The sequence below is a fragment of the Macrobrachium rosenbergii genome, chromosome 12 (genome assembly GCF_040412425.1).
Source record: "Macrobrachium rosenbergii isolate ZJJX-2024 chromosome 12, ASM4041242v1, whole genome shotgun sequence".
NCBI classification, from domain to species: Eukaryota; Metazoa; Arthropoda; class Malacostraca; order Decapoda; family Palaemonidae; genus Macrobrachium; species Macrobrachium rosenbergii.
The window spans coordinates 65603262-65628350 of NC_089752.1; the positions used below are offsets into that span (position 1 = coordinate 65603262).

The 25089-nt window shown below is 36.5% G+C and overlaps 2 protein-coding genes across 2 annotated transcripts in view; one reads left to right on the top strand and one right to left on the bottom strand.

Annotated features, from left to right (window-relative positions):
• Positions 1-1384: 1384 nt before the first annotated feature.
• The window catches only part of LOC136844051 (uncharacterized), a 158122-nt gene continuing 134417 nt past the window's right edge, over positions 1385-25089 (bottom strand). Inside the window, exons 7-10 of the mRNA XM_067113065.1 lie at positions 23264-23447; positions 20651-20767; positions 19859-19995; positions 1385-4807 (exon numbers count right to left, since the gene is read on the bottom strand). Of these exons, the coding sequence (XP_066969166.1) occupies positions 4598-4807; positions 19859-19995; positions 20651-20767; positions 23264-23447 (648 nt within the window). The 3' untranslated portion in view covers positions 1385-4597. The remainder of the gene's footprint in view (positions 4808-19858; positions 19996-20650; positions 20768-23263; positions 23448-25089) is intronic.
• LOC136844050 (uncharacterized protein PF3D7_1120000-like) lies at positions 2501-3064 on the top strand. Its single transcript, XM_067113064.1, has one exon. The coding sequence runs from the start codon at positions 2501-2503 to the stop codon at positions 3062-3064; it is 564 nt and encodes a 187-aa protein (XP_066969165.1).

Here is a 25089-nt window from a genome sequence, read left to right on the forward strand (position 1 = left end):
TTAACTTAAATATGTAGTTTACCTTTGTATACCCATTTTACTTTTATGTGCAAATTTGAAAATAATAATTCCATTTATACATTCGTTTCTTTTAGCAACTAAATAATTATTTTCCTAATTTCTTCAGTAGTAGGCTCAACCAGCTGATTCTGAGAATGTAAACAAATGCCTGGACAATATTTTTTTTATACATATTACAATGATTATAGATCAATATACTGTAATAATACAGTATAAATGGATTCTGTAGGTGAAATAACCTTTTACTGATACTTTGCTGTGTTTACAATAATATTAATATTTGAAAGTTAGCAAATTATTGTAACATACATATATATGCATGGACTCATTCATATGCATCATGAACTTCTCAGAGATTTAGTTTAGCATTTTTATGTTTATGATACAGTAATTCATATTTCATTAAAGGATATGTACAGTACTGAGAGAGAGAGAGAGAGAGAGAGAGAGAGAGAGAGAGAGAGAGAGAGAGAGCTGAGGCACGTTTACATCGGTAAAACGAATCAGGAACAGCTGTTTTGTGATTTTGAGGGATTTTACTTTAACACAAAGTATGTTAGTTTACCTTTGTATACCCATTTTACTTTTATGTACAGAATTAAAAACAATAAATCCATTAATACACTTGTTTCTTTTACCAACTAAAAAATTATTTTCCTAATTCTTTTAGTAGTAGGCTCAATCAGCTGATTCTGAGAAAGTAAACATTACAAATGGCTGGACGATCTTTTTTTTTAAACATATTATGATAATAACAGACCAATATAATAATGCAGTATGAATGGATTCTGTAAGTGAAATAACATTTTATTGATATTTTGCTGTGTTTACATTAATATTAATATTTGAAAGTTAGTAAATCATTGCATATGCGTCGTGAACTTCTTGGAGTTTTAGTTTCATATTTTCATGTTTATGATACAGTAATTCATATTCCATTAAAGGATATGTACAGTACTGATGAGAGAGAGAGAAAGTATTCAAGCTGTCCCATTTTCTTTTTATAATAATAGGGGAAACATTTGGAATTCATAAGTAGACTTAAGTACTGTACCTAAATATTTAAATATGCATTGAAGAAAGGCAATTGTTGATATTTTGCTGTCTTTGCATTAATATTAATATTTGAAAATTAGTACATAGTTTTTGATCATAAAAATGTATTTATTTACGAAAATAACGTGAAAATACAGTAATTAGTGAATATTTCTCTACAAAAAATCAGCGAATTAGTGAATTTTCCACAGAAAAATTTGTGACTAACTGAAGAACCGAATGCTGAGCTGCAATATAACCGGGAGCCACTGTTCACTGAATTAAGATTTCAAGGAATGAGTTGAAATAGCAGTGAATTAATTGCAACTGAAAATTCACATTTTATTCTATTTACAGCATGAAACTTTACAAAGCAGTCCACCTGGGGATCCAGAAATCCCAAATTGAAAAGTCTGGTCTATAAATTACACAGATCACAGCTTAATCCATTATAATATAAGCCTGAGTAACCCTTACGAGAGATTCTCAGTATAAACAATTTCCTAAGATTTGGCAACCAATATCATGTGAAAAATGAAGGTGATTATATGCCAGGAGTGTTTCAGCGTCAACTTTTTCACATGAAAGAGGTTTATGCAAATGCCCTTTGAAATTCGTACCATATGTGCAAGTATCCAAAGCTTTGTGCTCTTACTGATGTAGCTAATGCTATCTTAGACTGATTTTTTTTCACACGATATGCAAACGTAAAGCCACCTGAAATGATACTACAACACTGCATTAGAACAATTAGAACAATATTTCTAGAAGTGGATTGTACTGTAATATGCCAAGGACATTTTCAAAAGTGGTTATCAATGAAAAGAAAAATCTTGGGAATATACTACAGAGTTTGAGCAATGACTGGCACATAAAAGAAAAAGATTCTGTAAATTTTCACCATGATTTAAATGCTGAAAAAACTGACTAGCATTACCTTTCAGTAATAAAAGGCAGAGATTTCTCGTCAGTGTTACAGAGACATACTGACGTGGCTGAACTTAAACAGTTCCACCCTATTAAAAAAAAAGAAGATAGAAACTTCCCTAGTTTTAGGACGAGAGTTTCACAGTACACCTCAAAATATTAAAATTCGCTAGCATTTAACTAACACATCATTCACTGAGTAATAACAGATTTCCCCTTTTTCAGGAACAATGTTTCACAATAGTTTTGAGAAATACTGAGACTTTGCCCGTATTTGACAAACATATCACTCACTAATGATCCAAAATAATTTAGAACATTTTCCTCCGTTTTCCCTTAAATCCTCGCATAAAAAGTTTTTAAAATATCTAATTTTGTTGTTTCTGCCTTATCCATCAATACAGCAGTTTCATTTTGCAAAACAGAGCACATACCACAACCACTAGACGGAGAATGGGCAATTTTTGTAAAGATGCGAAAGGAAGGAATGAGAGAAGTAAAGATGTGAAAGGAAGGAATGGGAAGAGAAGTAAAGGTCCAAAAGGAAGGAATGAGCGGAGAAGTAAAGGTGCAAAATGAAGGAATGAGAAGAGCCGTAAAGGTGCAAAAGGAAGGAATGAGAGGAGAAGTAAAGGTGCGAAAGGAAGAAATGAGAGGAGAAGTAAAGGTGCGAAAGGAAGGAATGAGGGGAGAAGTAAATGTGCGAAAGGAAGGGATGAGAAGAGAAGTAAAGGTGCGAAAGGAAGGAACGAGGGGAGAAGTAAAGGTGCAAAAGGAAGGAATGAGAAGAGAAGTAAAGGTGCGAAAGGAAGGAACGAGGGGGGAAGTAAAGGTGCAAAAGGAAGGAATGAGAGAAGTAAAGGTGCGAAAGGAAGGAATGAGAGAAGTAAAGGTGCAAAAGGAAGGAATGAGAGGAGAAGTAAAGCTGCAAAAGGAAGGAATGAGAGATAAAGTAAGTGCAAAAGGAAGGAATGAGAGGAGACGTAAAGGTGAGAAAGGAAGGAATGAGAGGAGAAGTAAAGGTGCGAAAGGAAGGAATGAGAGGAGAAGTAAAGCTGCAAAAGGAAGGAATGAGAGATAAAGTAAGTGCAAAAGGAAGGAATGAGAGATGAAGTAAGTGCAAAAGGAAGGAATGAGAGGAGAAGTAAAGGTGCGAAAGGAAGGAATGAGAGGAGAAGTAAAGGTGCGAAAGGAAGAAATGAGAGGAGAACAACAAGTGTGAGGAAAAAACGTGACTTATTTCGTAGCTTGAAATCAAATAATCAATGTATGCGCATTCCAAATAAGAATAATAATAAAGGGAACTGCATTTATTTACTCCATCTCAATTAAAAATACAAGTGTGTGAAATGGCACTTGACTCATGTTGTGCGACTCACTCCTCCTAATAGACAAATAGAGAGCACAAAATTTATTCTTCTCCTCTGCCAAACTTTGAACCTCCCTCTTGCTTCCGTGTTGCTGACTTGTAACTTACCATTTTTTTCTAAACTGCTACTGTCATTTGTTTCAGGGTTAAGCACCATTATCTTTCTTCTCGTCTTCCATAGTCTTTTTCAGCTTACCGGGACGAATGTCCGGAGAAATGTTCTGTTGACCCCACTGTCGCCTTTGATGTCTGTGGACAGCAGGTTGAAGTTTTTCAAGTTCCAAATACATTTTGTTTTGAAGCTTGTGAGGTTTGACTATCATGTTTGGAGGGTACATTACTTGCTGGAATACCTTTCAGATCCAGTCCCTCACCTACGTCACTTGACCTCTGACCTGGGGAGAAGGTCAAGGTTAGGGTATATGGGTGGCCATACCCACTAGTCATAACATTGATAAAAACCTTTTCTGGACAAAATCCCAGTTCATATAAGTTTAAACAATGAAATACCCAGCACTACTAAAGTTAAAAAAATTGCTCATCAGTTTCAAATTTCTGAAGCTTTCAGTCAAGCTATAGTACCTACAGGAAGTCTTAACACACCAAAGTAATAGAAATATAGCTTGCATTTTAGAACCTCTTGAATCAATCTGGCACCTGCGTTTCAAAGATTACATTTGGCACCCTAATATAGTTTTCTATATATATTTTTGGAGATTCGTGGCAGCACACAAATACCCTGGTCTATCGTTCACTCACCATGAACTTAATTCAGAGGTTCTCAGTCACTTTCCTACTGAGCACCTGCTGAGTACCCGTAAGTAAAACTTAGTACCTCTTAATTAACCAAATAATTATTAAACCATTGACAAAGACCCACATAAAATTTTACAATAATTAGTAGTAAATCAGTAGCAATTCATTATAAAAAAAATACAACCATTTTCAACAGTTATTTGGGATACTAATTGACCTGACTTACATTTAATTATGTCAAACAAAATCAATGTACGCCATGATATTTAACTGGAAAAGAAATGAAGTCACTTGGGATGAACACCCCGGCCCTAAACGATTAATATCACACAAGCTACTAAAACTACTAAAACAACAACTGAAGTTATAACACTACACAAGAAACTGAAGTCACTATGATAAATTCCTTAGAAGCCATCCAGCAAATTCCTGCGTTGTAAACCCCTTCACTAGCTGAATATCACGCGAGCCTCTGTAAAAAAGTATTTCTCATCTCACTGTCTGTAAGACCGTTGGAAGCTGCGGAAGAATGTTAAGGATTTCGATGACATCTTTGACAATGAAATCAGGCATGACAGAGCCTGGAGGACCTTGGTCAGAGGGGTTGATCCAAATCGTCACTCCTACCCTCGCGTTGATGCCTCCCAGGATGTCTGTACTGATTTTATCCCCAACCATGATGCATTCAGATGGATTAACCTGTGGACGGAGACCATCTACTTAATTGACAGTTAAAGAGGAAGAAGAAGGGAGGGATGCATGTGCTCTAAGACTGGATTAAAGAGGAGATCTAGGTAAAATTAATGTCACTATCATGTAAAAATACCAAGTGTTACTCTAACAACATAGAATACGGTTTAGGATTTAATCCCATATTAAATATGTAATGCCCTACATCTGAAAATTTATTGTTTTATAAAAACCATAGCTTTTCGTGTCATTTGTGTTAAGGCGGGAGTTTTTGTTGTTCAGCAGCTCACATGCATAATGCCACCTGTGGCTTAGCTTATTACTGTTGGCTTGAAGATCCTGTCATACAAACTGGTCAATATAAATATAAAGCTGCGAGTTTAAAGGACTTCTGGTTTGATGTTAAACCCTAACATGGTGTCAGGAGTGGTGATGACCAAAAGGAGACAGGTAGGTTTAGCCTAGGCTAGGCTAGATGCCTAAGCTATTTTACCATTCTTCAGCAGTGGAACACTGCAGTCTACAACCAGAACTGATTTTTCTCTTGTTTCGCTGTACAGTTTGTTTATGCATTTTGATGAGGAAATAAGTTTTCAGTTTCTAACTGAGATAATATTTTAGACTACGATAAAGATGTATCAGGTGTTTCGAAATTAGAGGCCCCCCCCCCCACAGAACAAATGGAAAGTTATGAAGTTTTCTGCTGTAGCCTATCTCCAAGTACATTATTTTAAGTTTCTATTAAGCTATTTTTCATTTTACATTTCTTGTATTTTCAGACTGAGTGACAGAGTTAGATACAGCCATGGCTAACGACTCGGAGGAAATCAGATGGATTGACTGAATCCGGGTTATAACCTTCAGAGAGGCCAGGGATGCTGGCGCATCCTTCATTTCACGTACCTGGATAGCTAAATACATTAAAAGAGATGAATCCTTTGTTAAAAGAAACTGGAACAAAAATCCATATGACTGTCACTGCGAAAAGAGTGAGAATTTTGGAAGGCCTGAAGTCCTTTCTCAGGAGTCAAAAGACATCATAGCTGAGGCAGTGGGTAGACCAAGAAAGTCTTTACGTAAATTGCCGCTTGAACTAGAAACAAAAAGGGGAAAGAAGAGAAGTTATAGTGCTGTATATCGTGAGTTCAAAGAATCTGGTATCAAGCCATTCATGTTATCAGCAAGCTCAACATCACTCAGCAACAGAGATAAGACCATGCATGGTTTTGTGGTTCATTTCTTAAAGATTGGGATGAAGCTGACTTTCTCCATGTTGCCACATCAGATGAATTCTTCATTTACCCGTCAGGAAGCCAAATCATAAAAATGACATTATTTGGGCTGCAAAGTTGGATGATATCAGCGATGACGTGCGCTATCGCCAAATTGTGAAATTTCCTGAATGTTTGGTTATTTTTCTGTTCACAGCCAAACAGTTAATGTGGATCATCAAAGAAAAAGGACAGCCATGGAATGGCGAATACTTCAGAGAAACTGTGCTTGCTGGTGGAGTATTTCCATTCCTCAAAGATCCTGAAAATGTCTTATCTGTTGAAGAAGTCGCATTTTTGCATGATAAGGCACCATGTTTCAAGGCTCTTCAGACACAGGAGCTGCTTCGAAACAGTGGTATCAATTTCTTCTCGTCAAGTGAATTTCCAGGTAGCTCCCCTGACCGTAATGTGTGTGAAAACATTGGTAATATCTTAAAGGATCGTGTTCAAGCGCGCACAGTGAACTATGATGGTGTACCAAGCCTCGATGACCTGCGAAGAGAGGTGACCGAAGTGCTCAGGGAAATGGAGTTTGAGACTCAGCTTTTTTGCGATTTGCTGAAATCATACCCCTCAAGAATGCAGGCTGTGGTACAGGCAGATGGAGGCCACACAAAATATTAAATACTCAGAGAGAAACTTAAATAAATACCTGTTCTGAATTACTTTTGTTTTTGTCCATGTCAATTTTAGTTTATGCTGTAGAGGGGGGGTCTCTAATTTCGAAATACCCTTAGGGATAGCAGGAATTTACCCATCAAGCAGAAGATGTTTAAAGAGGCATTTGAGATAGCTACAGGATTAGATAAAGAAAATATATGAATCATAGCAACCTTTCTGCATGTAATTGGAGAGGCAGGGGTTGAGAAATATGATATCTAACCTGGGATGAAGATGCAGATGAAGTATAAGATAAAGAAATTCTTGGAGAAATTAGAGGCAGAATGCAAGCCTAGGTCAAATGTTATTATGGAAAGGTTCAAGTTTCTTAAAAGAAAGCATGAATCTGATGAAACATGTGATCAATTTATCACATGGCTAAGAATTTTAGCTAAATCATGCCAATATGATAATGAAGAATAGGTGATCAGAGATCAGTTTATTTTGAATTTGCATGATTATAGGCTAGACAGAAATTACTGGACCATGTTCAGATGGACACAAAGCCATGACTTTATTCTGTATTCTTTAATCTTCAGAAGATGGAACCTATTCATATGGAACAAGCCCACAGGGGCCATTGACTTGAAATTCAAGCTTTCAAAGAATATGGTGTTCATTAGCAAGTAAGAGAAGGTAAAGGGGAATACAGAAAGAGATCTCACTTATTAAAAGAAAAATAAATTAATAAACAGATAAAAATGTATTAAAATACAAGGAGAATAGCATTAGGGTAGTAAAGCACTGCATCTTCGCTTAAAGTTTTGAAGTTCCAGTTGCAAGACATCCTCAGGAAGACTGTTCCACAGTCCAATGGTGTGAGGAATAAAGGACTTCTGGAACTGAGAAGTTCTATAGCAAGGCACATTTACTGCAAATTGGCGCTGCTGTTCAGTGAATCTGGTTGCTCTTGGCAGGAAAAGGGGATCAGGGATTAATTGTGAATGTGAAACACCTCTATTAAAATACAACTTATGAAAAAGTGACAAACAAGAGACCATCAGTCGATAGTCCAAGTCATAACTGCTACTATTAGGATGCCACCACAAACTACTCTATTTAAAATGAGATAAATCTCTGGCAGAAGCAGACAACCACACCGAAGAACAGTATTCTAGTAAAGGAAGCACAACTGACCTAAAGCAGGTTGCACTGATTTTATCACTGTTGTAAATATATGAGGCCTTACAAACAATACCTAACTTTTGTGCAGCATTTGCTGAAACTTTCATCAGATGTTTCTCGAAAGTAAATGTGAGTCAAAAGTTACACCTACTGTAGAATAGTTAAAGCTTCAGAATTATTCCACAAAGTTCCATCCACCTGATGGGGAAGATGGGGTGGAAAATCTGTACGAGATCTGGTAATCAATAGTGTTTTTGTTTTACTGGAGTTCAGCCTCATAACCCACTGACTACACCATTCACTGATCCGGCCCATGTCCCGATTGAGGCTGAGGGCAGGTTAATTTCTCATAAGAGGAGACTTTACTACACCCACAAGTGTTGCATCATCGTCATACTGAACAATCTTGTTTTCCAGGACAACAACCATATCGCTTGTATGCACCAAAAATAACAGTGGACCAAGAATACTACCCTGTGGAACTCCGGAACAATAGGCCTTGGTTCACTTAAGATCCCATCAACAGCAACTCGCTGCTGCCTACCTATAAGGAAATCTTGTAGTAATCCAAGATTTCGAAGTTTATAAATATGTGCCTTATGGTTTACTAACTCGAAGGCAGCACTAAAATCCATTTGAACTGGCCTGCATTCAACACCTTTATCAAGGCTCTCTTGCAAATGGCATGTCAAGTCTAAAAGAGCATCGCAAGTGCCTAACTGCTTTCTATTTGCATACTGACTATCAGCTAACATTCCTTTAGATTCCACATACTTATATAGTGGCTTAAAAATAAGTTTTTCAGCAACTTTGGAGAACACAGTGAGAACAGAAATTGGCCTGTAGTTACTGCAGCCTGCAAGTATGCCACTCTTTGGAACATACACTATATTACTAAGCTTGCTCTCATCCATAAAGATACTACATCGACATGAAAATCTATAGAATCTACTAATCTTGGGAGACAATACACTAGAAACTTTAAAAAAAAAAAAAACAAAAGGAAGAAACCATCAACATCTCCAGATTATCCAGAATTTTCTTAACATCCCTAGAGTGGAATGCAAATTCTGTAAGAACAGATTTAGGATGACAAGTATCAGGGAGAGGGACATCCTCAGCTGACTGCTTAGCTTAAAACCCTAATGGAGCAATTCAACCTTTCCCCTAGGGCCAGTAACCAATCTACCATCATCTGTTAGTAGTGGTGGAATGGAAGGCAAGCCTGACCCAAAAATAGATGATGCCAATTTGGTCCACTACAGATGAAGCTGAGTAATTCCTTCAAGTTTCCTCTTCAAGGAATTATCATAATTTCTCTTGGCTGTATGGTAAGTTCTATTCGCAGCACGGCAAGACTTAACAAAAACTGTGTAATTTTCATTTAAACGATTTCGTCTCCATGTGTTGAATTTGATCTGTTTGTCATGGTAGGGTCATCTACGTGTATCATCAAACCATGACTGGTCCTTCCTCCTGAATTTGATGACCTTTCTAGGGACATACCTTATTAAAATAACCATCAGCATTTCATTTAACTTCTTCTTGGGATCAGGATCTACTATAGCATCTGAAATATCAAGTGTCTGACAAGCTTCAATAATGCAATTCCAATTGGCTCTAGATTTCAGACAGACCTTTTTTCCAATGGTGGCATTAGGAATATACTGATTGACAGATATGTCCATGTCAATGGTGTAATGATCAATAGTGCCTATACAGTATATTCACTGACAATAGCTGGAACATCTGTGAATAAGAGGTCTAATCAATTACCAGAAATATGCGTGGGTTCCTCAATTAGCTGGACAACATTGGAGGATACACAGAAGTCAAGAGCAGACCGGCCATGTTGATCTGCGGAATCTGAATTTAGCCACTCACTGTGCTTTGAAATACAGTCTCCACAAATAACGAATGAAGATTTTGAATCCTGAGACTGAGCCATACTAATCCTTTCCAAGAGACAGTTATATATAGAATCATTGATATCTGGATTGCAGTAAACAGCAAATACGTAAACACTGTAGTACTTAATGAAAATTTGAAAACAACTTCATGGCAAGTACACTCCTAATTTTTCTGACAATAAATAGGTCGTCCGGACTTTGTGTATAAAGCCATACCTTGCGCATGTGAGATGTTGGGACAATAAATAAAGTCAGGGCCATCAAACCCCAGGATTAAAAACACAACCTTTGACTTGTTACTACTCACAAGAGTCTCAGATAAAAACATCAAATCGTAGTTATGGACACAACCCTGGAAAAATTTGACCTTAAACCTCGAATATTTGAGTAAAGTACTATGCAATTTTTCTTACTGTAATGAGTAACAGGCCCAGGATTCAGCTCAATGTCTCCCAAAAGAATTAAAATTAGCAATATAAAATCAGTAGCAAAACTAATAAATAGACTCATAACAACAGTAACACCATAAAAATCAACAGAGCAATAAACAACAGTACCATCAATGACAACAGTATTTACATTATTACCAAAAATTCTGTTGAAAGTATATAAAGGAGACCATATGTAATTGAAAAAAGCATTGGAAGCGACTGGTTGGCAAGGTGGGCCAGCACACCTTGTGAGGCAAATAAGAAATCTGCCAGGTTTATCACAACAACTAGGTGAGAACAGTCAGGATGGATTTAGAAATTATAAAATGCTCAGAAGGAAAAGATTAGGTAAAGACGAAGGTGCTTCCCTGATAATCCACAAAGCAACTTTTGCTTTCTCATCAACCTATCCTGCACACTTTTCGAAAAAACAGGAAAGTGAACAAAAAGGAGGATAAATGCCTGATTATACCCTCAGGCAAGGGATTTCAAACCCAAGACCATGGAAGGCCACAGTACAATGGCTATGGCACAATCCAGGGTAGAGAACAAGGTTTGTAATCAGAGTAGCCATCTCTTAGAAGGGTTGCCTACCAAGGCTAAAAGGTCCCTCCTACCCGCTGGTTTGATTTCAGAGTGTCCTCCTAGAGGAGTTACCTGCCAAAACTAAAGAGTCTCTTCTACCTTAACTCATGTAAGCAGGGACATCACACCCTGAAGTGAATGTTGCTAAGAAAAGCCACATTAACCCACTACTAAAAAGGCCTGTAAATTTTGTCAGGGATTATGAGATGAGACTTCAGCAAAGGAACAGATGAATACAGAGAGTGATGAGAACATCAATTTGTTCAAGAAAATTAAAAGGACAACACTATCACACAACAATATGTTTAATACTCGTACAGGAATTCAAGACTAAAGATTTTTTGGTAGAGACCACAAGTCAGGAAGGTACCCAGCATATGGCAAGATATGTAATAAGTGTGGGCAAAAGAATCATTTCACTAAACAGTGCACGAATTCCAATAAATCCATGTCTGAGAAAGTTAAAGCTGTTGAGGATGATGATAACAGTATTAGTGCTAGTGATAGTGAATTACAACAAAACAGTACTGTAACAGAAAGGGTACGAAATATTTCAGTGCCTCATGCAAGAAAGCAATTTGTGACCTTGAAAGTATATAATAGGAAAGCACACTTTCAAATACTCTCGTGTAACAAGCAGTGTTATGTCCATGAGAGTTGAAATGTTTACTAGGTAGTCAAAATGTAGGTGTTGATCATAGCAATGATGCAATAGAATTGACAGTTTATACCAATAATAATATAAAGAGCATTGGTTCTACAACTCTAACATGTATTCGAAATGAAAAATGACACAGGGTCAGATTTCATGTGTTTAGAGAAACATTTTATCTATAATAGGTTTTTTCTGATGGGCAAAGGCCGGGTTTTCTGAAAATCCTTGTAAATGAGAATCCCCAAGCTAAGAAAGAAATCAGTGACTTTTTCGTGTTAATCACAGGGATGTTCAAAACCGTATTTGTTCCCAAGGTAACTCAGTAATCAGTAAAAATAAAATTCTGAAAGAATCTTCTGATCTCTTTGAGGACTTAGGGAGTTAAGAGCCCCATGTAAGATGAACGTGGACAAGAAAGTTACGCCAGCTTTACATGCACCAAGAAGGGTACCTTTCAGTTTGCAGAAGAAATTGAAAGCACAGTTAAAGAGTGTGGAAGGTACTACATCAGAGAAAGTAACTGAACCTACTGATTAAGTTTCTGGAATGGTAGTGGTCACCAAACCAAAATCAAATGATTTGAATAAAGCTATCAAAAAACACATTTCCTGCTCCCATTTATTACAAGGAGTTACAAGGATTAGGATGTCTCAGACTTTTTAGTCCATCCGAGGAGACATCATGTGCTCACTTATCTCTAGGAGCAGGTTTTGCTGTTCATTCACAGTGTTCTACTGATTTTGTCTAGCTTCACTTTAAACTCTTCCAAACTGTTGCTGTTAACAATTTCTGGTGGCAGTTTATTCCATGTGTCACATATCTTGTATGTGAGGAAGTTCTCACAACGAGCTATGTTGTATCTCTACAGTTCTAGTTTCCATCCATTATTTCTAGTCTGGTTTTCGTTTAATGTGAAGAGGTTACTGTCTACTTTTGTTGTGCCTTTCAGTATCTTGAATGTTTCTACTAGTCATCCTCGCAATCTTCGTGTTTCTAAGCCATACATGTTCAGGCTCTCTAGTCGTCTTTGGTAACTTATTTGCCTGATGGATGGAATTAACTTTGCGGCTCTTGCTTGTACTCCTTCTAATCTATTTATGTCCTTTCTTAGTGTTGGTGGCCAAAACTGTACTGCATATTCAAGATGAGGTCTAACTATGGATGTGTATAGCTGCAGCACTGTTTCCTTGTTTCTGTATTTGAACTGCCTCTTTGTGTATCCCACTGGTTTCTGTGCCTTCTTTTCAGCTTTTATGAACTATTTTGTGGATTTTAAGTCCTTGGTAATGATGACTCCAAGGTCTTCTTCTTGTTCTACATTATTTATGTCCTTGCCAAGCAGCATATAGTTGGCATGAGGGTTGTTTGTTCCTATTTATAACACTTTACACTTATCCAAGTTAAAAGGCATTTGCCATCTTTTTGACCACTCTCCTATATTCCTTAGATCATCTCTCAGGCTTTCCACTGTGTCTGGGTCTGCTGCATTTACACCTAGTTTGGTGTCATCTGCAAATTTGGCTATCCTGCTAGTTAAGCCTACATCAATGTCAATCATGTAAATCAAAAACAAGAGTGGGCCAAGGACCCTGAGGAACTCCGATTATCACATCTGCCCATTCTGATTCTTCACCGTTTATTAGGACTCTGTTTTCTATTATTTAGCCAATCTTCAACCCAGTCTGCTATTTCTCCTACAATTCCTAAAGCTCTAATTTTTATCATTAGTTTCTTGTGTGGAACTTTGTCAAAGGCCTTTTGGAAATCTAAGTAGAATATATCTATTGCTCTACTACTGTTGTAAATACCAAGCATGTTATGAAAAAACTCCAAGCGGTTTGAAAGGCAAGATCTGTTTTGTCTGAAGCCATGTTGACTGTTTAACGACAGGTTGTTTCTATCAATGTGATCTACAATTTGATCTGCAATTATGAACTCAAAAATCTCACAAGGGACTGATGTTAGACAGATGGGTCTATAATTTCCTGGCTCTTCCCTTAGACTCTTTTTGTAAACTGGGGGCACATTACCTAGTTTCCAACCTTTTGGTGCCCTTTGTTGTTCTGCAGTTTTTCTGTAGAGTTTACATAGGTGAGGAACTATCTCCTCTTTTAACCCTTTAATTTCTCTTGGATGAATCCCATCCGGACCAGGAGATTTAAACTTGTTTAGTTTTTCTATTTTGTTTTTAACGTCTTCTGTAAATATTATTTTGTCAAGCGGTTCTGCCCCTCCATATTTAATAGCTGGTTCAGGGATTGAGGTAGTGTCTTCAATTGTGAAAACACCAGTAAAAAATTTATTCAATAACTCTGCTTTTTCCAAGTCAGAGTCCACTAAGTTTCCTCTATTATCTCTTAAGGGGCCTATTTATTGGCTTCTTACTATTAACATGCGCAAAGAATTCTTTTGGGTTTTCCTTAAAAATTGATGCAATTCTCTTGTCCTCGTTTATCTTTCTTTGAATTTCTTACTAACTTGTCCACCATTCGACAGAGTTCTTTATGCCTGCTTGCTTCCTCTGGTGTTGGGTGTGGAGTCATTGATTTGTGCAATCTGTCTCTTTCTCTTATTTTATTTTTAATTTCTCTGTTGAACCACTTAGACTAAGGGTTGCCATTTATTTGTATCTGCTTTAATGGCATACATCTGGAGCAACATTCTGTGTATTCTTCTAGAAAGGCTTCCCAGTAGTTATCTATGTCTGTGTTCTTGTCGTACTCAAGATTTTTAACATACTCCTTTAGTTTTTTTAGTCTCCTCGACGGTAGTCTAATCTCTTTAGTATCTTCTTTGCTTTTTCATGGCGAATATTAATATGAAATGTAATAATTATATGGTTGCTTTTGCATAAATTTTTACCTACTGAAAAGTCAGACACTAGGTTATCTTCTTTTGAAAGGACGATGTTTAGTATGTTGTCTCCTCTAGTAGGTTTGTCAACCCATTGGTGGAGAAATTCATTTTTGACAAATTCTAAAAGTCTCTTTCCTTCTAAGTTTGATGTGGAGGTCATAGTGTCCCAGTGTACTGCTGCATTGAAATCTCCCATTATTATGCAGAGTTTGTTGTTTATTTCTTGCCCTAGTAATACATACAGCTCCTCGTCAGACATTTGTGGTTGGTTGGGAGGTCTGTACACTAGTATTAGAGTTAGCTTCTTCCCTAAACTGCTTATATTGATGCCAATTACTTCTTGAGTGGCTGTAATTTTACACTCTATTGGATTGAGGTAGTCCTTGACGATGTTTCTGTGGTACCTATTATGTCTAATTCTTCACTTGCTATCAATGTGTTGAAGAGATCTACTTCAAATACATTTTACCTCGTCTTGGTAAAGCAAGGATCTTCTCTGCTCTGGATGCTAAGAATGAGTTTTGGCAAGAGAAGCTTGATGAAGAACCTAGATACTTGACTACTTTTAATACCCCATTTGGCAGATATCAATGAACCTAGCCACCCTTATGGGTGCCGGTCCCAAGCCCAGATAAATAGGGAGGGTTGGTGTCAGGAAGGGCATCCAGCCGTAAAAATCTGTGCCAAAACCTGGAATGAGCCGAAATATGGAAAGAGGTAATGCTAGGGCGTACTCTGCAAACGACGCACAGAGACATCGCCCTAACTCTGTGATAAGGCGAGGGGTACTGCATCAGGAGCAGGTGCAACTAAAGAAGCGAGCTCACATTGGATTTAGAGTGTGTCAGCTTAATGTTGGGTCCATGACTGGGAGAGGTAGAGTATTGGCTGACTTGATGAGGAAAAAGAAAGTAGATGTTTTGTGTGTGCAAGAAACGCGATGGAAAGGAAATAAAGCTAAAGAATTGGGTGATGGATATAAGCTGCACTATAGTGGAGCAAATAAACAAGGCAGAAATGGAGTTGGCATAGTACTGTCTGGTGAACTGAAGAATACAGTGATAGAAGTGCAAAGAAAGAATGACCGTATCATCAGACTGAAGACGTGTTATGAAGGCAAGCTGGAACAACTGGAGAGTGGCTTCCAGAGTTCTTGTGACAAAAGAGTAACGCTGAGGTTAAAAGGAAAATTTCATAAGACGGTGGTAAGAACAGCAATGATGTATGCCACGGAAACAGCAAGCTTGAGAAAGACAGAGGAGAAGAAGATGGATGTGGTAGAAATGAGAATGCTTAGGTGGATGGTTGGGGTGACGAGAGAGGATAGGATCCAAAATGATTACATTAGGGGGTCGACCAAGGTGGTGGAAATATCAAAGAAAGTGCAGGAGGGGAGGCTGAGATGGTATGGACACCTGTTGAGGAGAGATGAGGACCATGCTGGTAGACATACTAAGGGAAGAAGAAGAAGAAGAGGGAGACCAAGAAAGAGATGGAAGGAGTGTGTGAGGGGAGACCTGCATGAGAAGGGAATTGATGAGGCAGAAGCGCAGGATAGAAATAGATGGAAACGGCTCATCCGAAACGGCGACCCCATATAAAAATGGGAACAAGCTGGGAAGAAAAAGAAGAACATTTGGCAGATACCAATGGAGACCCATGCTGTTTGGTATTTCTTCCACCTCAGTGGAATATCAGAGAAGGATGCAAAAAGCTTTACAAAACCTCAGAGGAATAGTGGTTATCTCAGATGATATCATGTATATGGAGAAGGTGTAACAGATGTAGAAGCAGCATTGTACCATTACAGAAATTTGGAAGCATTACTACAGAGGTGCTGAAAGGAGGGTATTGTCACTTATACCGGACACTTGCTAACTGATGAGGGTGTGTGTGCGTCCAAGAAAAGTGGAAGAAAGAAGCAATTTAAGAGTACCCAAGGCAATTTAAGAGTACCACACGCTATGAAATCTCTCAAGAGAGTTTTGGGAATGGTCAATTAACTTTCCAAAACAGATTTAATTCAACCCTTAAGAAATCTAGAAAAGAAAAATGTTGTGGCAGTATAAATCATGCTATGGTGAAGTATTTAATAAGACAAAGAAATTGATTGTAGCAGCATCAGTTCTTTAGTATTTTGATAGTGGTGCTGATGTAACCTTGCAATGTGATGCTTCAATGTCAGGGTTAGGTGCAGTTTCGATGTAACATGCAACATCTAAGACAGTAATGGAAACAGAGCAAACATATAACCAAATAGAAAAAGAAATGCTGGCCATAGTTTTTGCAGCTTTGCATTTCAAGCAGTATGTGTATGGTAGAGCAATCAATATTGAAACTGACCACAAACCCTTACAAAGTATTTTTAACAAACCTTTGCTGAAATGTCCCAAAAGGTTACAGAGTACAGTATGTTACTGCAGTTGCAAAAGTTTAGCCTTATGTTCAGTACAAAGAAGGAAATAAGGTGTTCATTGCCAATACTTTGAGTAGGGACCATATGCCACACACACTGCTTCACAAGCAGATAAATCAAGTGTAATATTTATGTTTGGGGATATTAGTAGCATTCATATATACAAAAATACTACTAGAAGATATTAGACAGAAAACTATGAAGGATGCAGAATTGCAAACTTTGAGAGAGATGATTCTTAGTGGTTGGCCAACTAAATTTTTAAATGTTCCTGAAATTCTTAGACCATGTTTCAAATTTAGGGATGAGGTTTCTGTTGAAAATGATGTGATTTTCAGGGAGCCTTGCATTTGTTGTTCCTTCCTGTTTAAGTTCATATATGTTGAGGCAGATTCATTATGCTCATAACAGTGTCCTCCACCATCCACGTCTTCGTCAGGAATGACGCCGTCCGCCTGCCTGCCCTTAACCAGGCCTTACAAGGGGCCCTTCCGCATGCTGGAGAGGAATGATAAAGCATTCCGGCTGGCCATCCACGGGAAGGACGACTGGGTGTCTGTAGACCACCTCATGCCCGCCCTGTTGGAGGAAGACGTTAATGATACCACGCAGCTCCCTCCGCGGGAACTGTTCCCCCCACCCCCACAGCCAGCCCAACCCAAAAGAAAGTCACGTGGCCGCCCCCAGAAGGACCCGGACCCAGACAGCGCCACAGCCAGCTGCTCCCGCTCACACCGCACCCCCTAGCTGACTTCACGGAGCCACAGCACTCTCCAGAGGCCCAGCAGATACCTAATTTGTTCAGACGTTACTTACGTCTTAGGGGGGGAGTATTGTAAAGTCCCCGCTCAACGGGTTTTCTGTAGAGAACCTCCCGTTTTCTACGGTGCCTTTCCCACAAGCTTAGGTCACGCTAAATAGCCACATTTTTATCTATGTAAAAATGTATCTGTTACTGATTCATTTGTGCCTGTTTACGTTGTACATGTGTCAGAACATTATTGTGTCAATTCTTGTAATTTTATCTTTACATGTTATTTGTATTTATCTGTCCTGTTTCACATTGAGAACAATTGACCTCGGGTCACCTGTATCCTATTGTATGCCTTTGTATGACGTCCGCACGCCGATTTATAAGCGGCCTGCTCTCTCAATAAACTAGCAGTACATGTCCACCTGCTCTCTTTTTTGCACCTCTTACACCATCATCAGTTAAATGGCAAAGCAACAAAATGCAGTGGGGATTATGAAACAGATTTTCCAAAAAGCGAAGGAAGATGATAGCGACCCTTCATTAGTACTATTGGAGAGGAGGAATACTCCAACATCATAATTCAACTCATCATTGCACAACGCTTCTTTGGACGACATATTCGATCGCAGTCATCAACCACAGGAAAGTTAGTTACTTGAACCCAGGTTAGTAGATGGAGTGCCAGAAACCCAGACCAAGAATCTTCAAAAACAGGCACAGTATTACGATAGAGGAAGCAAAGACCTAAAATGGCCGGATCTAGAGGTTGTCCAAGCATTCAGCCAGGCCCAGGAGAAAAGGTGTGGGGAAGAGGAAACATCATTGAAGAGGTGTCACCAAGAAAGTACTGTGTGTTAGCTGGTGGAAGGGTCTACACATTACATCTGCATGCCCTCCCACTGCCCCAGGGACAGGGGACAGGTCATCGTCAAAACAAACCCCGCCCAAACACCACAGATGAAAAAATTAATAATTTTATTAGCAATATAAGAAGAAGTCAAACTAATGCAATAATGTAGTTACGCTATGTAATAACATATGTAAATAATTAACCAACACCCAGTGAACTAAGCATTGTAAATAAAAGTAATAGCAACCGCCCCACCCCCAACCCAAACTGCCGTCCTCTTGGAGCTATAAATAGAATGGAGGATGTTATTGTGCCTTAGTTCTTGCTTGACAAAGCCTCCGACACAGGCGAAACGAACCCCGTAGCAAGTGAAATCAATGGAAATGTGCCTGATTATCCACAATTTTGAAGAAAGACTGAAAGCAGAAGTAAGAAGATGTGAAATCAGTATCAAAGAAGCTACTGTCACAAAGGCGATCGCCTACAACAAATATATATATATATATATATATATATATATATATATATATATATATATATATATATATATATATATATATATATATATATATATATATATATATATATATATATATATATATATATATATATATATATATATATATATATATATATATTATATATATATACATATATATACATATATATATATATATATATATATATATATATATATATATATATAGATAGATAGATAGATAGATAGATAGAGACTTCAGCTCGTCTTTATTTCATAACCATAATAAATGGGTAAAAATTACCGTTGTCTATAATACACAAAGGACTTGTGCATATTTACGTCAAAACATCCATGATTAATTACAATGGCGCATATATCTTCATAATGGCCTAAAAACAGTCAAACAAACAAATGTAACAGAAAACTCCCGTAACATTTCAGTCAAATTATCTTTCTAAAATTTTTGTTCACCATATTAGATACAATGTCAGCTAGAAATATAATGACATAATATAATACATAACTATAATGACGTAATACATAATATAATGACATAACATAATACATAACTACATAATGACATAATTTAATACATAACTACATTTAAATTTAACTTTTTACAGTACATGGCAAAATTCTCTCATTTGTTTTTCATGATGTGGAATAAAACAAATTGTTAAAATGGCATCCTTATCATTATATAATCAAGAATCTAAATCATAGATAGATAAATTTTACTTCTAAATTCACCCATTCTTGATATTGTAATAGGCGTAATGACCCTTTTGCAGATTAATCTTTTAAAAGTTTTATATAAAATTTCACTGAAAACTTCGAAATCTAGGAGATTCGAACCTACGCTCGTTAGAAGGGGAAAATTATAACTCAATACGTTACACCATTATGGAGGATAAAGACTTATTCAGATATATTTTGCAATACAGACGTACAATCCATGCTTTAAACTGTATACCTTCTTACATACAGCTCTAAACAAGGAAAATCACTCACTCTGATAAAAGAAAAAAAGTGAATGAAGCCATTATACAGTAGCTACACGTACCTCTAGTTCTTCACAGGCCATGTAATATATCTCCCTGTCTGGCTTTTCAACTTCTAGATCTCCACTGACTATGATGCTATCGAAGTATTTCTTGCATCCCAATTCATTTATCTTCTCCCACTGCGCCACGGAAGGTCCTGTAAGATCATTATTATTATTATTATTATTTTAAATGTGTAAGCATCAGTATGGATCAAGCTAATAAGATCATTTACCTCTAAAGTAAATGACGGAGGTCTCTGCAATAACGCCTCTGCTAAGTTGCAACAAACGGAGAAAATAACACACAGGTATTAAATTAAGATTAATCCACCAACAGATTAATAATGACACCCAACAAGCGCGCCAAAAAACTAAAACAATTATGCAAGACACCTCAAATTTATATCAGACCCTTTCTGACAGAATGAAAGTAATAAGAGCTACCTAGAGAGCATAAACCTCATAATGAACATCTTTGCCAAAGATAATTCATCTTGTAGATTTGCAAGACGCTCTACGAAGATATAGCTTTCCTGGCACGCATGTAGCCGAATTACCGTCAGGAAAAAAAATTTTGTAAAAAGGCAAAAAACCAACATGAGACTGACAAAGTCTTATGTCAGAATCTTGCCATATGTTTGTAAAATAGATTAAAAAACTAATGGAATGAAAAGAGATATGACAGAACATAACACTACGAATTCGACAAAACTTTCTTAGGAAATCACTCCCCACTTTACTGCGTCTGAGCAGCAATAACTTACTTTGATAAAAAGAAAGCATTACAAGTGTATTATATCTGCTGCTCACCATTGGTTATAAGCCCCAGGTTGAAGTCGGTCGATAACTCGTCTAGTAGACTCGTAACATCGGGATTCAAAGAGAGCTGGCTAAACCTCTCCGATTTCCACAAAGAATAGATGTCATCTGAAACAGGATATGAAAATGAGGCTACAGGTACCAGCAATCATAGACTAATGCAAAGTCCATAGATATATATTACACACATATATATATTATATTTTTTTTTACGATTTTCCACGCCATTGTCTCGCATATTTCCTTAATAATTCAGAAAATATTAGGAGTGAGTAGCAGGTAGAGGCTGACTGAAAGAGGAGAGAGCAAAGTGGTAGAATTTAGGAGTGGCACAGACCTTAGTCGATGGTAGAGGCATTTATGCATTTCTAGGGAATTCACACCTGGGGATGAATGCTATTTGCTACCACTCATTCTCAAATTTAATTTGCCCTCTACTGTGATTTCAATTACAGGTGAGAACCTTTCCTTAATCCGTGGGTCATCACCAGTGACATAGTCTGGAGTCAGGCCCCCAACAAGATGCTGTGCCTTAAAAGGAGTGAGGAATGCACACACGGGAGTCAGTCCGTACTTGTCACACAGCCACACTGCACAACTGCTAGCCGAATCTCGGCCCAGGCAGACTCTCACTTGGAGGACCGTGACCCTTGAACCAGATGTCATCTTGGAGAGCTCAGATCTACTTCAGCCAAGGATCTTGCGTCAAGCACCACAAGGAAGTAAATCATGGTATGTGTCGGAGGGGGAATGGTTTTGTCAGTGTTCTTTATCTTTGACTAGATATCTCTCTCTCACATTTCATAACTCGATTCAGTCCCTTTTATCTCCGACTTCACAACCAGTATAAATACCCATGTGTGTGTTTCCTTGAGACAGTGCATATAGAGTTATATATTTCCTTTGCTAGCAGTGAGTAGAGTAATCCAAACCCCTCCAACTTGTGTGTTAATTCGTTTTAAGAGAGATCGTAATTTGTTAAGAGTCCCATCTGGAATTATTTCACTTCCAGGAGTGTTCTCAGTGCCGTTTAACCAGTGAACGTTTTCCTGAGTTCCCGATTTGCCGGAGGAATCCACCTGAGCACAGGCTGATATAATCGCATTGCCAATTGGCTTAATTGGCTGCTTGCATGTGGTCCAGTCATGTACACATTTATGTTAGACTGATGTGTTTAATCTCCCATCCAGTTAATTGCTGCTCTACATTATTTTACATGTTCTTTTATTACGTGAGATTTGCCCATAATTCTCACTTTTGATTTACCATCTTGGGTGATAAACAGAGTAGTGTTGAAACGCAGAGTCTCACTTTGGCGACCTTCCATTTGAAACTCACTCTGCTTACGGTCTTTCGAGGGTTTTGTTTCACAAGGTTAGATTTAGCAAAAGTAAAGTAAATTCAGTTTTCCTACCACATGTTGGAAATTGTGATATTTTCAGAACGTGGGGTATATTATTATTATTATTATTATTATTATTATTATTATTATTATTATTATTATTATTATTATTATTATTATTATTATTATTATTATTATTATAAATGTACAAGATGTAAACCTTGTTTTTCTTCAACATTATTATCATATATACAAACTCAGTATTGGGTTTTATTATTATTACTCTTGCTCTTATTATCATAAGTTTAAAAAGAACTATGGTTTTCCATTCTAAAAGCAAAAAAAAAATTATAACAGAAGATTTCCCACTATTCTAACGGACATTTCTTCTGAACTTACTGAACTGGTAAATATCCCGACCGACCTTACAATGAGCAAGCTTTACAAAATTTTCAAGGCCACAGACCTCTCCTAATAATAACAGTGATATTATTAATTATCACTACTATTATTATGATTATTAAGAATCAATAAAGTAAGTGGTCATAAAAGTGCATGTGTTACCTCTAATGTTAGAGGTAACACATGCACTTTTATGTGCATGTGTTACGAACAAATTTTCTAATTTTAGTTTACGAATGAGACATGAAGCAGAATTACATCAGTCTTGTATATTCCCCTCGGGTGCAAAAGTTATTCCTTAGTAAAGGGAATTCGATGTCAAGTGACATTAGTGGCTTCACTTTTTATTATTTATATAAAAAAAAGTCGCATCGGTATAAGTGACAAAACTTACAAATCACCTATCATAGTGGAGGTGGATTGATATCGATTCTAATACAGAATCCGCATTAGACAGGAACAGATAGATACAGGAGAGTCGGTTTCTTCTTGTATCTCTTGACAGCTGAATGGATTAAGTACGAGTAACTGTCAACTGCTGAATCTAAACCAAAGGTACAGATTCGAATCCTGGTCAGGCACTTTTCAGTTATAATTCCCCTTGAAAGTAAGTTACACCTGGGATAATATTATTTTGGTATTAAGTGATCTTTATGGCTTTTTATACATATATATATATATATATATATATATATATATATATATATATATATATATATATATATATATATATATATATATATATATATATATATATATAAGCCATAAATATATACGTGTGTGTGTGCGTTTAGTGTGTCTGTATGCAAATATAATTCATAACATCCCGTAATGCCTACTAATCTCAGCACTCTCTTTACCCAGTAGATCATGGTGTTCCTCAGGTAAGACCAGCAACCAAATGTTAGTCCTCCATTTGTCTAATCCATCGAGATCCGTGTCATAATCTGGAGCTGGAGTCTCCCGGAATTTCTGGAGGAATTCACTTGTAATTTTCTTGCTGTCTTCTCCTGACAAGCCTTGGTTTTCCAGCCACGCAGCTACCTGGGAAGTAGATGAAACGTCAGCTAAGATTCATCCTTGTACTTATGTCACCCAGTACAAGCACTCCTCCATTTCCAAAACAAGAAGGCTACTGATTGAGATTCTGGCTAAGACATTATCTTTCCCTCTAACATTCTTGTGAATTTATTTGAAAATGAGAGATTGAACTGGCATCTATCTACATCTATAATACTATACATAAAACGAAAAATATGGTATCTCTCTCATTCTCCCTCCCTATCACACACATATATAAATATTGTATATATACATATATATATATATATATATATATATATATATATATATATATATATATATATATATATACATTACATATATACTTTATATATACATACATATATATATATATATTTTATATATTATATATATATTATAATATATTTTATACATATAATATATGTATATATACTGTATATATATATATATATATATATATAATATGAATGAATTTTTATCACATCACCATGATTTTTCTTATACATGAACATTAACCCTTTAATGGGCACTGCTAGAAATAATGGTGGCAGCAATAATATATATATATATATATATATATATATATATATATATATATATATATATATATATATATATATATATATATTTTATATATATATATATATATATATAATATTATATACATATAATATATGTATATATACTGTATATATATATATATATAATATGAATGAATTTTTATCACATCACCATGATTTTTCTTATACATGAACATTAACCCTTTAATGGGCACTGCTAGAAATAATGGTGGCAGCAATAATATATATATATATATATATATATATATATATATATATATATATATATATATATATATATATATATATATATATGTATATATATATGAATGAATTTTTATTACACCACCATGATTTTTTTATACATAAACATTAACCCTTTAATGGGCACTACCAGAAATAATGGTGGCAGCAAAAAATGCTCTTAGTATGTTGTAGTACAACCAAATCTAAGACACTTTTACTCCTGTGTAATTTTTTTAATTTTGCAAAAATGGGGTCATAGATCCCCCAAACGAAGTGTCCTCAATGGAACCACTGGCCGGTTCAGGGAAATCATCTTCTCACAGCAGTATCCTGAGCTGGAAGTTTTGCCTGATTGAGATAAACTTATTCAAGATATTTTGATTACCTACTAAAGCAATTTAGTGACTTTTTTGGGGCTTACCTTCCATGTTCAATACTTTAACCTCTCATATTTATAACATAGTATGTTATTTTTTTACATTATTCTTAATTTTCAAGCATTATTTTATCAATAATATTTCAACCTTTTGTGCATTATTTCATCATGTTTTAATAAATAAGACATGATAAAAATAAGGAAAAGGAAAGTGAACTAATTTTTATACCTTTACTAAAAAAGTTACAAAAATACATCTACATCAGTAAAAAAAAAATAGTCAAATAGTTCAATAAAGCACTAGAAAATAATGTCCATATTCATATCACAACACTATGAGATGGCGCAAAACAGTTCCTGGCATCAGAAAGACAGTACCACATTGCAAAGGTTGCACATCCACTTGGACCTGTGGATATTCTTCTTGGTGGAGCATTTCTTACAAGTCTGTCTCATGGGG